The following is a 14,302-nucleotide window of genomic DNA, read 5'->3' on the forward strand; positions in this document are numbered from 1 at the left end:
AATAATTTCGCATTTCAAACGTTTCTAAGAAATAAACAGGTTGTGGGGAAAACCTACGAAATTTTGCGGCTCGTAGTAGCTTTCGGGATTGTGTAAATGTTGCACATAACTTCTGGGGGGATTAGGGTACATCATCAGGTTTGGGAGTGAGAAGAATACCTGTTTTAGGTGCTATTTTGATCTTTAGTATCATACGAAGAACAGTTCTTAATAGGGGAAGAGCCCCTAGCGGCGTAGGATGACATATCTGGACATGGATGCTCATGCAATTTTAATAATGACAATGTGTTTTAACTCCCCTAGAAGTTTGCCGTCTATTTATGCAACCCCTTGTTATGCATGATGTTTCTGAACTTGTACATTTCGACAATAAATAGACTTTAAATGTCAATAAAAAAAACTGTAGCTTGAAGGGAGAAACTGATTGCTGATTTGAAATCAGAGATGCGAAATTATCGGTTCTGTTTAAAACTGAAGTCTGTTAAAAATTTTCATGCTTCATAAAACAAATGAAATTTTTTTCCCCCAGTTTTATTAATAACAGCCAAATAAACCCCTTAACGGAGAATTCTGTTTTTTGACTATACAAATAGTTATTTTTCTCTGATCGTCATTTACAATTACTACATTTCTTTATTAAAAGATGTAAGATCAAACCAACAGTTTATTATAATGCAACTTATGGTAATTTCAAAACCCATTGCCTAAATCAAGACGCAAACGAACAATCCTTTACCCCTTCTTCGTCAGAAATTTGATAAATATCCTTTAACTACCTCAATTTATTTTTCTTTACCTCATTTTTTTTTAATTCTGTCAGTTTAACGGTAAAAAAAATTCAGATCAAGACATCAGTTGATTTGAGAAATATTGTAATTCAACTTACTAAAGTTTTATATGAATAAGTGTTAATAAAATAATTTAATACTGCTATACCGTTCAATTTTCATAATAAAAAAACACATATGCTGAGAGTTCATGTTAGTTTCATAGGTGAAAAAAACAATGATGCTATTTGCATCAAAAAGAGGGAAAACTTTGACACACAAAAACACAATAACAATATAGAAGAATGAATTCTTTTCTTTGATAGAATAAATTAACAATATTTATTTAGATAATTATACAATACTTCACTTAATAATAATTTTTTCAAATTAGACCATTATAAATAGATTATTTTAGAATGCTTCTTAAATGAAATTTAAAACGGCATCCATGAATTCTTTTGGCTTTTCATGATGAATATAATGACCTCCAGCAGTCATTTCCACAAACTCAGCATTCGGAAAATGCTGTTTAATGCGATCTTTATCGTTCCCGCTAAAATAAGAAAAATATATTATTACACTATTATTATTCATATTATAATATATAACTATTTAAATTATGCTACCAATATAAGATTGAGGATATAACCATATGAGTTGGGAAAGAGGTTGTATCTCCTTGTGTTAATCTGTTCTCATTTTAGTTAACTAATAAATTTTTTACTAATTATTTTTACTTCATTTTTTATTTAAGATTCCTTTAAACTATATTTTTTTTATTCTTATTAGTTCCCTAAAGAATTTATTGAAGAATTATTATAGAATTATGAGAATTATTGTAGAATTATGAATTATTATATAATATTATATAATTATTTATTATTATATAAGAGAATTATTATATAATATTAAATAATTATTATAGAATTATGAGAATAATTCCCTTGTTTTCTCTGCGTAATTATATAAAGAGTTCTATGTACTTACAGCTTCATACGCAAATAAGGCTTCATACGCATAAGTAAGTAAACTGATAAACAAGCCATACATATCTGGCATGATGCTTATCTTTTCTTAGGCTGATTTTAAATCTGAAAACCGTTTTGCTCTATCACGTCAGATTTTGAAGATATTGACAAAAATTGATTTTCATTTAGCATAGCTTATTAATTAATTTTTTTACCTTCACGTTTTGATTAATTTTTCATGCAATGCCATGCAATATTTATGTCAAGGCCGGCAATGCGGCAGAAAATAAATGGCAGAATCTATAGAATTTAAGTATTTTTGAAGTTTATCTATGAAATGATGCGTAAGTCATTAAAATCAGTAGTAGTCAGTCATTTACTCAGAAACTATAAATCTCATTATGGCCGAGGTTTGTTCTCCGTCAGTAGTCGCCAATATTCGTATAGTGAAAAATAACTTTAAACAGTCTCCAGGAAAGAATATACAAATTGTTTAGTGAAATTTGGATTTTATTAATCATAATTGGTGATGGAGAATGGCCATTTCTTCATCCAAAAAAAGAAATCCCTTAAAAGGAATGAAATCAGAATACCCTCTTATTGAGAGATCATACCGCCAGAATATCATTTCTGACGGTTAAGAATTGAGACTGGGGAGGCCCGTAAGGGCACTCCCAGTCTCCACAAATTTAAAATTAAAAGTGAATATATTTATTCCTAACGGACAGAGAAAGTATGGGTAGGAGATCAAAAATTGGCGTATTATCAAAATATAACATAGCCAAAACAAAGCCAACCATCATAACAATATTGGGTTTAAAGAACAGTTTGGCGATCACGAGTCGCCAACAAATTTATGAGAATTATTACAACCATGCAACCGAAACATTTAGCGGTTAGAAATTTAGAAAAAAAAGTTATAAATAGATTTTTGTTTTCGATTAGAGGCGACAGGGAATTAATAAGTCTGCATAAGTAATGAAATAAAAAGTATCCGTTACATTGATGTATAAGAGAAGAATAAATATTTTCTTCTCATTTCAAAAGATTAAGTCTTTGATTTATTTTAAATGTAGTTTTATTAATAAAATCAGCTTAAGTAATGAAAGATATTTTAAAAGATAGGAAATAAATATGTAATGCCAATTGTGGCATCACACTCATAATTATGTAAATGCCTCTTGGATTCACNGGCGATTTATCAAAATATAACATAGCCAAAACAAAGCCAACCATCATAACAATACTGGTTTAAAAGAACAGTTTTGCGATCACGAGTTGCCAACAAATTTATAAGAATTATTACAACCATGCAACAGAAACATTTAGCTGTTAGAAATTTAGAAAAAAAAGTTATAAATAGATTTTTGTTTTCGATTAGAGGCGACAGTGAATTAGTAAGTCTGCATTAGTAATGAAATAAAAAAGTATCCGTTACATTGATGTATAAGAAAAGAATAAATATTTTCTTCTCATTTTCAAAGATTAACTCTTTGATTTATTTTAAATGTAGTTTTATTAATAAAATCAGCTTAAGTAATGAAAGATATTTTAAAAGATAGGAAATAAATATGTAATGCCAATTGTGGCATCACACTCATAATTATGTAAATGCCTCTTGGATTCACATCTTCGATTCTTCCACAAAAACCTTGTTTCAGTCCGAGATGAATAAGGTAAAATCAGGGACTAACATAGGACCTTCATATCTATGGGTAAAAGTTTTCACTAAGATATTTTGCTGTTATAAGGTGAAGGTATTCAACAATGTTAACTGACGAAAGCTGCACCCTTCATCGTGACACACCAAAAGCTCAGCATAAACGCAATTCTACAGCCAAGAGTTACAAAAAAAATACACCATCAATTAAGGAAGTATTTTCAGTGTATGTCTTTAGTGGGCTCATAAAAACTTGCAAAAACTCAGAATAAGGCAGTTATTCTAGGTGGAAAAATATCGCCAAATTCGAGATTTTTTTAAAAAAAAATTTGTAACCTTTAAATCATTTCAGTTATTTGTACGTTTTAAAGCCCAGACAATTCTTCATGACAAAATGATATATATAAAATCATCAATTTGCTTCAAGGCGTTTAAGCTGTGGCTTTTTTTTTTAAATTTTTCTTGGCGATAGAGCTATGATAAACAATGTTAAGTAATTATTTAATAAGCACCGATCAATTTGACTCCATTGATTCTATATGGAATATATTTTTTTAAATGGCAGGCACTGAATTTGAATCTTTGCCTATGAAGATGGCGGAATTGTTACTCATTTCGCGTTGCCCAGTGGGCACCTGTGAACCAAAGTCACGGAGGCGAGCAACGTTGCCCACGTCACACCGCCGCAAACCCGTTTATAGGGTGGGCCACATTCACACACCACACACTTACACAACAGAGGACAGCACAAAGAGAGAGAGAAACATCCATGCCCAAAGCGAGATTCGAACTCGCAGCCAATGGCTTCGCAGTCAGGCGCGCTAACCGCTCGGCCACCTGGCCGGCTCTATATGGAACATTTATACTTACACTTGAAATGAAGATTGGTCGCCATAAATAAATAGAGCTGGCCCATTAAAAAGACCTTCCGGCTCTACCAAAACTTTCTCTACATTCTTCGCCAAATCAGCCAAATTTTCTAAATTTGCCTTAAATTCGTAGCTTCCATCTGGCTTCTTCCTTAGACCGAGCGCAGTTTTATCTAGCTCATCAATTCTATTTTTCTTCACCTGCAAAAACAATTTAGTATATTTAATAAGTGAGGTTTAAGCCAGCTTGGTCATATAATGACAGTTATCGCTGAAATCATGGGCAACATATTTGTTATTTAGAATATTCGTGTGTTTGACCAGCAATTATAGCAAAAGAAGAGTGTTTCTGCCTGAAAAATTAATTCCCGAGATATTTTCGACAATTAGTTTTGTTATGTTATTATGAATGACACCCCCAAGTCTCCACTGCTTCACTGTACTCTCTCCCAGCTTTTTTTTTCAAGACGATTTGAATTGAATATCTTCTAAAACAAATCAAAGAATTACCGATGTAGTTTTCCACGCTGAATCGAATTACACAAGTTTGATATATTCCGAGATAGATTGAGTTTGATTAATAGTTCAGAAATTATGAGCGTTTTACGGAAGAAAAAAAAACAAGTTTCAAAGCATTTTCGCAAAGCTTCATTGTGGGTAAGGGAGATCATGGAGGTTAAATCTCAACAATTAAGCGACTAGATCCGCGATGGCTCAGGGTATAGAGCGTTCGTCTTTCAATGAGGTGAACCGGGTTCGATCCCGGCGATGGTTGGTCGATACGAATTCCGCATCAGGCTTGAACCTATCACAGTGCTGACGTGAAATATCCTCAGTGGTAGACGGATCGTGGGTTAGAGTCCCCTTGTCGTTAGGCTAACCGTGGGAGGTTATCGTGTTCTTTCTCTCCATGTAACGCAAATGCGGGTTAGTTCCATCAGAAAGTCTTCCACGAAGGCAAATTTCTCCCAATATTTGATCCAGGAGTTACCTTGTCCTCTGGATTGGGTTCAAAATTACAAGGCTACGGAGTTGAACATAATTTGACTTAAACCCGAAAATTGGACCGACTGCTCAATGATTGTTATAAAATGAAATAAAATAAAACTAAGCGACTAAGGTATGAGTTTGGTAATACGGTCAACATTGTGTACAGACTATCCTTACGTCCTAGACAAGCAGGTACCCATCGATCTCAAGCTGGGTGGAATTAAAATCTACACGAGGGATCGAACCCTAGTCCTTCACAATGGCTGTTCAGTGCCTTAACCAAATGAGCCATCGCGGCACAAGTTTGTACTTATACTGCTCATGAATGTACAATTGCTATTTAAACATGTGAGACAATGTTTCCTATGTACTTTTTCACTTTATATGAAATGAGAATATAGCCGAGTCAATAGAACGAGTGATTCAAAAGTTTCAATCGTTTTTAGATATTAACAGTAGTATTTTGACGTGACTTATTGACGCTTTTTACTTTGATATCTAGGAGTTATCTAATCTTTGCTGTCTAGGAGTTACCTGTACATTTTTCGGAGAAAATATCTTTATACTGAATTGAACTCGAAAACTTAAACAATAATATTTATATTATCTCGAATTAAATTCGAGATAATACAAATATTATTGTTCAAGTTTTGAAGATTTTCAGAATAATAAGTGCAAATCGAAAATAGTACTTTTTATACGAAAAAAGAAAAAAAAAACATTTAAATTATAAAAGTATAATCTATTTTCATTCGTCTTTTACTCATTAGATTAAGCCAGAATAAATAGATAGGAAGCGCTACTGTACTTGTTTGAATAGCAATGTAAGATGCAAAAATAAGAACGAGTGCAAAATAGTACTTTTTTTACTAAAACATCTTATAACTTCTTAATTAAATATCTAATCAATTTCTAATTTATATCCTTCAACTGACCATAAAAACTTACATAGGAAAATAAATTTCATATTTTCAGGTAGCTACTAGATTGAGAAGTAAAGAGTGCTCATAAGTCATGTCAAAAATTGTACTTTTTATACATAAAAACGCTTGCAACTTTCGAACTATTAGTTCTATTGAATCTTGCATAGTCTCATTCGATTCAACATGAAGAAAAAAAAATTATGTAACATCGTTGCACTTGTTCAGATAGCAATATTAAATGCGCCAATCGGTACAAAGTGCTTAGTAAACTCTCATATCACCAAACGCTAAAAATTTTGAATTTTGAACAATATGTTGCAAGTTTTTAGAGCTTTATTTTAAAACTTAAGCTACAATTCATACAAATCTGGATTAAAACCAGGGCTCGAAGAATGTCAGAAATTTTACCCGTCCCCGAGGACGGCTTGTCCAACAATGTATCCGTCCTCCTTTGAAACTAACCCGTAGCTTCTAAATAAATAAAAATATAATTTTCTCTTATTTATTACAAACATTTATATAAATTGCACATTGAATTAGTAGTTACTGGGATTACAAATAGTAGGTTACTAATAGTAAAACTTAGTATTTCTTTTATGAAATAATTTATTTTTTTTATGAAATAATTTAAATGACAAAGGTCAAGTTATCTGGAATGTCAATTTATCCGAGGTTACTTCGTTTTTTAAATGAAACAAATATGACGTTTGCCAGTTCCACAATCAAGCCAATGATTTACAGAGGTTTCTGCACAGAAATCTGAAAGGGGTTTTCCATTTAGGTGGATGTTCATAATTGCGTTTAACGCTTCTTGTTTAAGGCCAGTACGTAATGTGTTTAGTTGTAAGCTCATTGCCGAAAAGCCTCTTTCAACCACTGCATTACTCCCAGACAGAGAAAACATCAATTCCACCAAGCGCAAGTATGTTGCTGTATTTCTAGATTAGAGGGTCCTTTTAGAAGTGAGGCGCTAGACTCTTTGTAAGATAACAAAAATTGAAAATGTATCACGAATATTAACGTGAAAATGGCCGTCCGCGCGGACGTCGGATTCGAGATATTTGTTGTCCGCAGGGAATTTTTGACCGCCGAGGACGGGCGGACGGGTGGTTTTTCGAGCCCTGATTAAAACAGATCTGTTTACAGCGAGTGAGCAAATCGAATTTGGATTGGGAAGAAATACGAGGAAGAAAAAGGCGATAGCCAAAGTTGGGTCCAGTGCAAGTGGCAAATAGCACTTAATGAAAAACATTTGCTGTTAAATGATCTATCCAAAAAAGTTATTAGTTCTAAAGCAATTTTTTACTTGTGTATAGAGCTCAAATAAATAAATAAATAGAACTTATGATTAATAACTTTTAGTTCTTAACAATCTTAACTTTATATTCTAAATTGCACCTAACATAATTTTAGAAAACCTTCTAGATTTCGATCAAGTTAATAGTTATGCTTCAGGTAACTAAAACACAAAGACGGACTCTCTTTGGATAAGAGTACATTACGTTTTGAAATAATTAGATAACGATTCCAACAGTATAATTATACTCCGTTGCAAGTTTAAGAAAAAAGGCAATTGCGGTATGGGATTTAAGTTTCATCCACGACTGCATATAGTTCCGTTTTATTTCGATATCAAATACAGCAAATATGCTTTCAAAACAATTTAAAAGCTTTAATTAGAATTTAAACACGTCAAAGAGAAATTTAATTCGTGCTATCTTTTGCTATAAATATCACAGAATTATTAAAAGAAAAGGTTGTAGTTTCGAAGTCTTACTGGAATCCTAGACTTGGCGACATATTTCTATAAATAAGAACATTCATTTCTAGAAAAAAAACAACTATATAACGTTGAGAGAGTATTTGGATTTGACTGGACCACTAAAAATGGCATGTCTTATGCTGACAAATTAAATATGAGATAACTAATTAATAACCTTAATAAATTACCTTAACAAATTAATTAAATATGAGATAAGGAATTTTGACCTTTGTTTCACTGTAGAAGAAAATCGTCTGCAAGAAACAGTATTCATCATTCTTTCATCAGTTTTTTTTAAAACGAGAATAGAAAAACGCATATTTGCTTTGTTACAAGTTTTAGATATCATTTTTACTAATTCTTATTACTTGTTAATTGATTTTTTATTAGTTTCGTTTTCGTTATTCCACATGATTTAGAAAAACACTGTTTTAAGAGTTTGCGGTGTTGACATACGTTTGCGTTGGGAGCTTGGCATCCATTTGGCGTACACTTAGATGCAAACAGGCTCTCTCCATAGGGATAATGGATTTTTCTTAACTTGTAACAGAGTATAGTAGAATTATGTCCTGAGTATTAATCTGTGAAAGGATAGACATTTGAATCTTGCATTAAGAGGGTGTTCGTAAAGATAGTTCCTTTTTTAAAAGAAACTCGCATAGCAAGTGATGTTGTTTTTTTTCTTTCTTTTTTGAAAGAAAATGTAGTTTTACATGAGAGAGTATTTGAAAATAAGAAGCGTTTGTGATATAGTTTTTTAACATTTAAAAAGCTATTCCAATGCCATATTATCTGGGTTCCGAAAAAATTAAAAGTAATGGAGAATTCTTCACATATTTTCATAATCGCCATTAGAATGGAAAAATCTCGCCAATTTGGCGATTCTTTTTTTTTTAAAAAAAGAAAAGAAAGTTTATTAACTCTTAAATAAAGTTCTTTACCGCTCTATTATCCAGATTATGATATCCAGATTATGATTATCCAGATTATGATTATCCAAGATGGTATAGATATTTTAAAACTATAACTTTGATACAAATTTTAGGCATTGATTCTGAGGTTTCATTTCACTATTTTCCTCTGCAAAAGAACTTGGAAAAATACCATTAAAGAATCTATTTATGCCAAGGTTCATTTATTGTTATTAAAAGTTAAATAAACAATCTATGATTCAAAATCTTAATAACTAAAATCTCAAAATGTAATTTTAAAGTCTTTCTGTAGCTTAATAGTAGAATTTTAGGTAAGTTAAATAAATAACTTACCGATTCAGATGGAAGTGCGTCACACACAGTCTTTATGACAATGCTAGCAGCTTCACCTTCATCTGCATCTTTAGGTATCTTCGGCAAAGCTTTTGGAGCAAATGTGGCAAAAGCACTTGTAAAAGCAGCAGCTGAACGATCTAGTTTACTTACTCTCATTTCATCAATAACTATTTTTTCAATTTTATCCGACTGCAAATAAGAAAGGAAATACGATTATGATCAATCAAATGAAAACAATGTTTTTAAATATAGGATCATTAAAATTAACCTGACAGTACTTAGAGGAACGCAGCTTCGAAAGGCGATGAAACTTGTTACAAAGGCAATTGCATGATCAAATTTTCAGGTACTAAGTCTCAGCCTTCATGGGACATGGGGGTGGCCTCAAAAATTCGAATGAGATAACGCAGATTATATTTTTAATTACGAAATCAGACTTAAGAACGCAATTTTTCTGAACAATTTTTTTTCGACGGATTAGGATTTTTGATTTCCAAAATATACGAGGTAGCCACAATCTATAAGATATATGTCTGCAATAGTTTGGTCAGAAAGCGGTCCGAAATTTCGACTCTTGAATGTTATTTTTATTCTCAGCATCTTTCGAGATATCTCGAGACCTTTTCAAGTGATTTGAAAAATTTTTGAAAGTTAATATAAAATCCATTTATCTAAAAATATTTCAATGCAAAAAGTAATTTTTATTACTCGTTTGTTATTCTTTATTATTTTATTTAATAATATTCGGGAAAAAATTTTAATTTTAGAACATGCGAATTTTTACAGCCTTGTGTAATTTTTTATGGAAAAAACCGAAATTTGAATAAAATTGGCTGAATTGTTCCTGAGAAATCAAATTTCAAAAATCTGACTTTTAAAAATTAATTTTTTTTAAGGATTTATTCTGTCGATTATGTTCAAATGTCATATAAAATTATATAAAAATTTGCATATATTAAAATTCAAAATTTGCTCGACTATTATTAAAGAAAATAGTAAAAAATAATAAATAATTCATTAAATTTTTTTTTGTATGGAGTTATCTTTGGATAAACGAATTTTATGATTGTGTGAGAAAATTTTTCGATTCGCTTTACTTATTTTTCATTAATTTCTCATAATATGGTGAATTACGCAAATTATTCTAATTAATTAATTTCTCATGATATGATGAATTATGCAAATTTTTCTAATTAATTAATTTCTCATAATATGGTGAATTATACAAATTTTTCTAATTAATTAATTTCTCATGATATGGTGAATTATGCAAAAAAAGGCCTTAACTTTTGACCCCTCTCTAGACCAAACTATTGAATTTATTGACTACTGATAAGGATTTAAAAAAAAATTTCAAACGCTACTTCTCTTGATCTACTTAGGTGACTCTCTTATTTTCTGCTCCTCTTGAAAGGCATTATATCGTTGAATAACACCACATGATCAACCATTCATGAAACACAAAAATATCAAGAAAAAAAAATTTAGCCTTATATCCAAGATGGCGAGGATAGAGGTTCATAAAAGAGAAAGTTTTAATTTCCTATTTAAAAAAATTTTATACACACTTATTATAAATATTTTTACCTTTTTGTGTTATTTTAAGTAGCAAAAATCTTTTAAAAATCCTCTTTTTAATTCCATGTTAAATTTTGTCATAAAGGAGTACAGTCTGGTCTCTTTAGTACAATAATCCATTACAAATCTTCCATTATAACGACTGATGCATAAACTTCCACTTACTCTTTCATAAACCATTCGTTAATTAAATGTTCATTAGAACCTCCACCCTGAACAGTTCACTTTAATATCGCAGCAAAATTTAGTAATTTAAATTTTTTTTAAAAAATCATATGTCTTGTTTAAATTGTCATTTTTTTGTTGTTAACCCACATGAAATGTTAAACACTTTAAATCCTCTTTGAATGAAAAATAGTGGAATGGTCAACTAAATCCTTATCCCAAGTCCCAGATGGTCGTAATTTTTGATCTGTCCGAATCTGTGTAGTTTTCTTTCAACGCTGACAATAAATTTATCAATCATACTTTTCTTGTTTGAAAATTCATAGCACTTTTTCTGTCATATAAGCCTCTTTATGTGATTCGTGACTCGTAGTCATCCTGACTTATATTATCATTGCAAAATGGTAACCACGAACCTGCATATTATTTTCTAACTATTTTTCGCATACGAAGTATTATTAAAGGAAACTTCTACGTTAATTTAAAAAAAATAGTTGATTTGCTACAAATTTTTCCAATGGTTAATCAAATTGTTAAAGTATCGCTTTCTTAAAATTTATTCTTAAACTTGGTAAAATAGTTTTTAGTTATGAGTTACTAATTACGGTATTTTTGTGAACTCATAATCATACATTTTAATGTCTCACGATCTCACATTTTAATGTCTGTTTTCAACTGGATCACCGTATATTAAATTAGTTAAATGACTTGTTAATTTGAATTGTCTAACTTATTTAGCTTTTCTAATTTAGAAATTTGTAATTTTTTTTAAAAGGAAAACATTTTAAGCATTTTCAATTATTTAAGAAATATATTGTGAAAATACATATATTGTAAAACTATGATTGTCTATACTCAAAGGAAATTGGCAGCATACTAAAGCATTAGAACTCAAGGAAAAAGATACAATTCATGAATTTTTTCTAATTCTTATATATGTCATGGTATGTTTGCTTGTAAATTAAGTGGTCTGGAGGGGTTTTTCTTAACAAAATTTCCCTTTTTTTGAGAAAAAAATAATAAATTTTACGATTTGTTTTATTTTAGCATATTAACACAAAGATGATGATCAAAAAACTTCTAAAGTTACCACAAAATTATAGAAACTCAGTCACCTTATACTAATCATTACACACACACATGAACTATAATTATCTGCTGATTCAAATATTCCGTTTAAATTTATTTATACTAAGTTTTGCCTTTAAATTAATTTTACTCAATTCAAAATTTTTCAACTGGCACGATTAATTGCTCTATTTTTAACAAGTCTTTTAACTTAAAACTTGGAAATTGGTTTGATAATGTCGTGTTTGAATATTGGAAATTGATAAATATTTTAAATATTAAACATGTGTATTGATTAATAGCTTAGATACTTTCTTTTGCTAAAATAAGTTTTTTTTAATAAAAATTCCTAATAGCGCTTTTTTTAGTTTAAAAATTTAAAAAATATTTTTCTATATTTTAATTTCTTTAAGCTGGAATGGTTTCAAAAAGTGTACATTTGGCTGCCTCTAAAAGATTTTTTTTTTCAAAAAATCATTTCACGCTTTTTATGCTGCGTGCTAAACTTATAAATATTTTTTTTCAAATTTAAACTTAAAATTAAATTATAATAGCTTTTAGCAATGTTTTACGAAAGTCGTGTTTACATTTCAATAATTTCTGTTCTCACGAATGAGTGGTGCCGCCATCTATCTGTGGGGTTCTGAACCAAGACATACTTTCACCCTTGCGGTGCCTCTAAGAAAACGAAAGGCGCACACTTTTAACTTAATAGACAAACTTAATGGCTGGTCAGCTTGGCATGCCCAAGTGTCATTAGAAACAGCAATAAGATTCTTCACGGTTGTGACCACCCTATTATAATTACATTTCTTGATTTAAACTTTAATATAAATCGTTTAATCTTAAATATGCAGTGTTTTGAGACAAAAGGAAATTGTTACATTTTCCAGAGCTGCTAGGATAGCGGCAATAGCACCAACGCTGTGGCCCAAGATGGTTGCCTTAGGGCAGTTGACAGTTTCCATGAAATGCAACAAATCTTTTTTTAGTATCACCAAGTCAAAATCGTCACTCCATTCTGTATCTCCGTGGTTTCTTAAATCAACATTGTAAACCTGTGTGATAAAAAAAAATCATTATATTTCATTGATAATCGAAAATTATTTAAAACTGTTCTTCGAATCTCTGTCGCTAAGGAAAAAAAAATGCCATAGTTTTAGTACCTTAACTTAAAGCAATGCTATGATTTTAAACTATACATGCAATCTGGCAGTGAAGAATTGTCTGAGCTTTAGAACAAACAAACAACTTAAGTATTTAAAAAGTTATTAAACTTTTTTTAAAAAATTACCAATTTGGTGACATTTTTCTATCTAGATGAAAAATATCAAAATCACTGTTTAATTATCAGTCTTGACAAATTTTTATGTGCTCAGATTAGGCAGCATTGGAGTAAGTTTTGAAATATTAAATAATTAGACCACGAACGCTTTTCATTTTCACAAAAATTTTCTCCATTTTGACGTTTTACGACATTTTCAAACTAAGCGTAGATAGTGCTAGCCTTAGATAGGATGAACTTGACATGAGTAACAGTCATGAGTAACAGTAGTTAACTTACAGCTGTTATAAAAATAACACATTAATCACAAACAGCATCATTTTATATAACAATGGAGCCTTCAAAAAACAGCTCTTTAAACAACATTTACACAACTAGACTTAGTGCTTTAATTTTAAAAAAAAACTGATTCTAACACAAGCGTGACATAATAATTTAGATTTAAAATAAATGTTAACGATTCATTCTTTCATTTGTTTCTTTCAGTTAAATTTCCGTGTGAGCCGGGTTCGAATCCCAGCTGTGGCTGGTCAGTACGAATTGCGCATCCGGCTTGCACCGACTACAGAGTTGACGTAAATTATCCTCAGTGGTAGACGAATCATCGGTTAGAGTTCCCTTGCCGTCTGTCTAACCGTGAGAGGCTTTCGTGGTTTTCCTCTCGATGTAAAGTGAATGCAGGCCAGTTCCATCCAAAAAGTCCTCCATGGAGGCATGTTTCTCCAAATACTTGATCCGGGCTAGATTGGATTAAATAAATAAAATGAAAAAAAATATGTTTTTTCATTTTATTTATTTTCTGTTTTTACATGTTACTTATTTTTACTTTTTGTGATCTATTTTATTTGTTGTTATTTTTATAAAAAAAAATTTTGAGTGCTCCTCACACTATTGTATTAATATATTTTGCTTCGGCTTTATTGATACAATTTCAGAAAGCACTCTGTTTTGCGGATATAATCGTGTGGGCTGAAGAAAAGATTATATCTTTTTTTT

At 30.7% G+C, this 14,302-nt stretch overlaps 1 protein-coding gene across 1 annotated transcript in view; it reads right to left on the reverse strand.

The window, feature by feature from the left end:
* Positions 1-1,080: 1,080 nt before the first annotated feature.
* The window catches only part of LOC107442775 (sn-1-specific diacylglycerol lipase ABHD11-like), a 21,478-nt gene continuing 8,256 nt past the window's right edge, over positions 1,081-14,302 (reverse strand). Inside the window, exons 3-6 of the mRNA XM_043050315.2 lie at positions 12,906-13,079; positions 9,208-9,399; positions 4,269-4,468; positions 1,081-1,323 (exon numbers count right to left, since the gene is read on the reverse strand). Coding sequence (XP_042906249.1) covers positions 1,194-1,323; positions 4,269-4,468; positions 9,208-9,399; positions 12,906-13,079 — 696 coding nt within the window. The 3' untranslated portion in view covers positions 1,081-1,193. The remainder of the gene's footprint in view (positions 1,324-4,268; positions 4,469-9,207; positions 9,400-12,905; positions 13,080-14,302) is intronic.

The sequence above is a fragment of the Parasteatoda tepidariorum genome, chromosome 2 (assembly GCF_043381705.1).
Source record: "Parasteatoda tepidariorum isolate YZ-2023 chromosome 2, CAS_Ptep_4.0, whole genome shotgun sequence".
Lineage (NCBI taxonomy): Eukaryota > Metazoa > Arthropoda > Arachnida > Araneae > Theridiidae > Parasteatoda > Parasteatoda tepidariorum.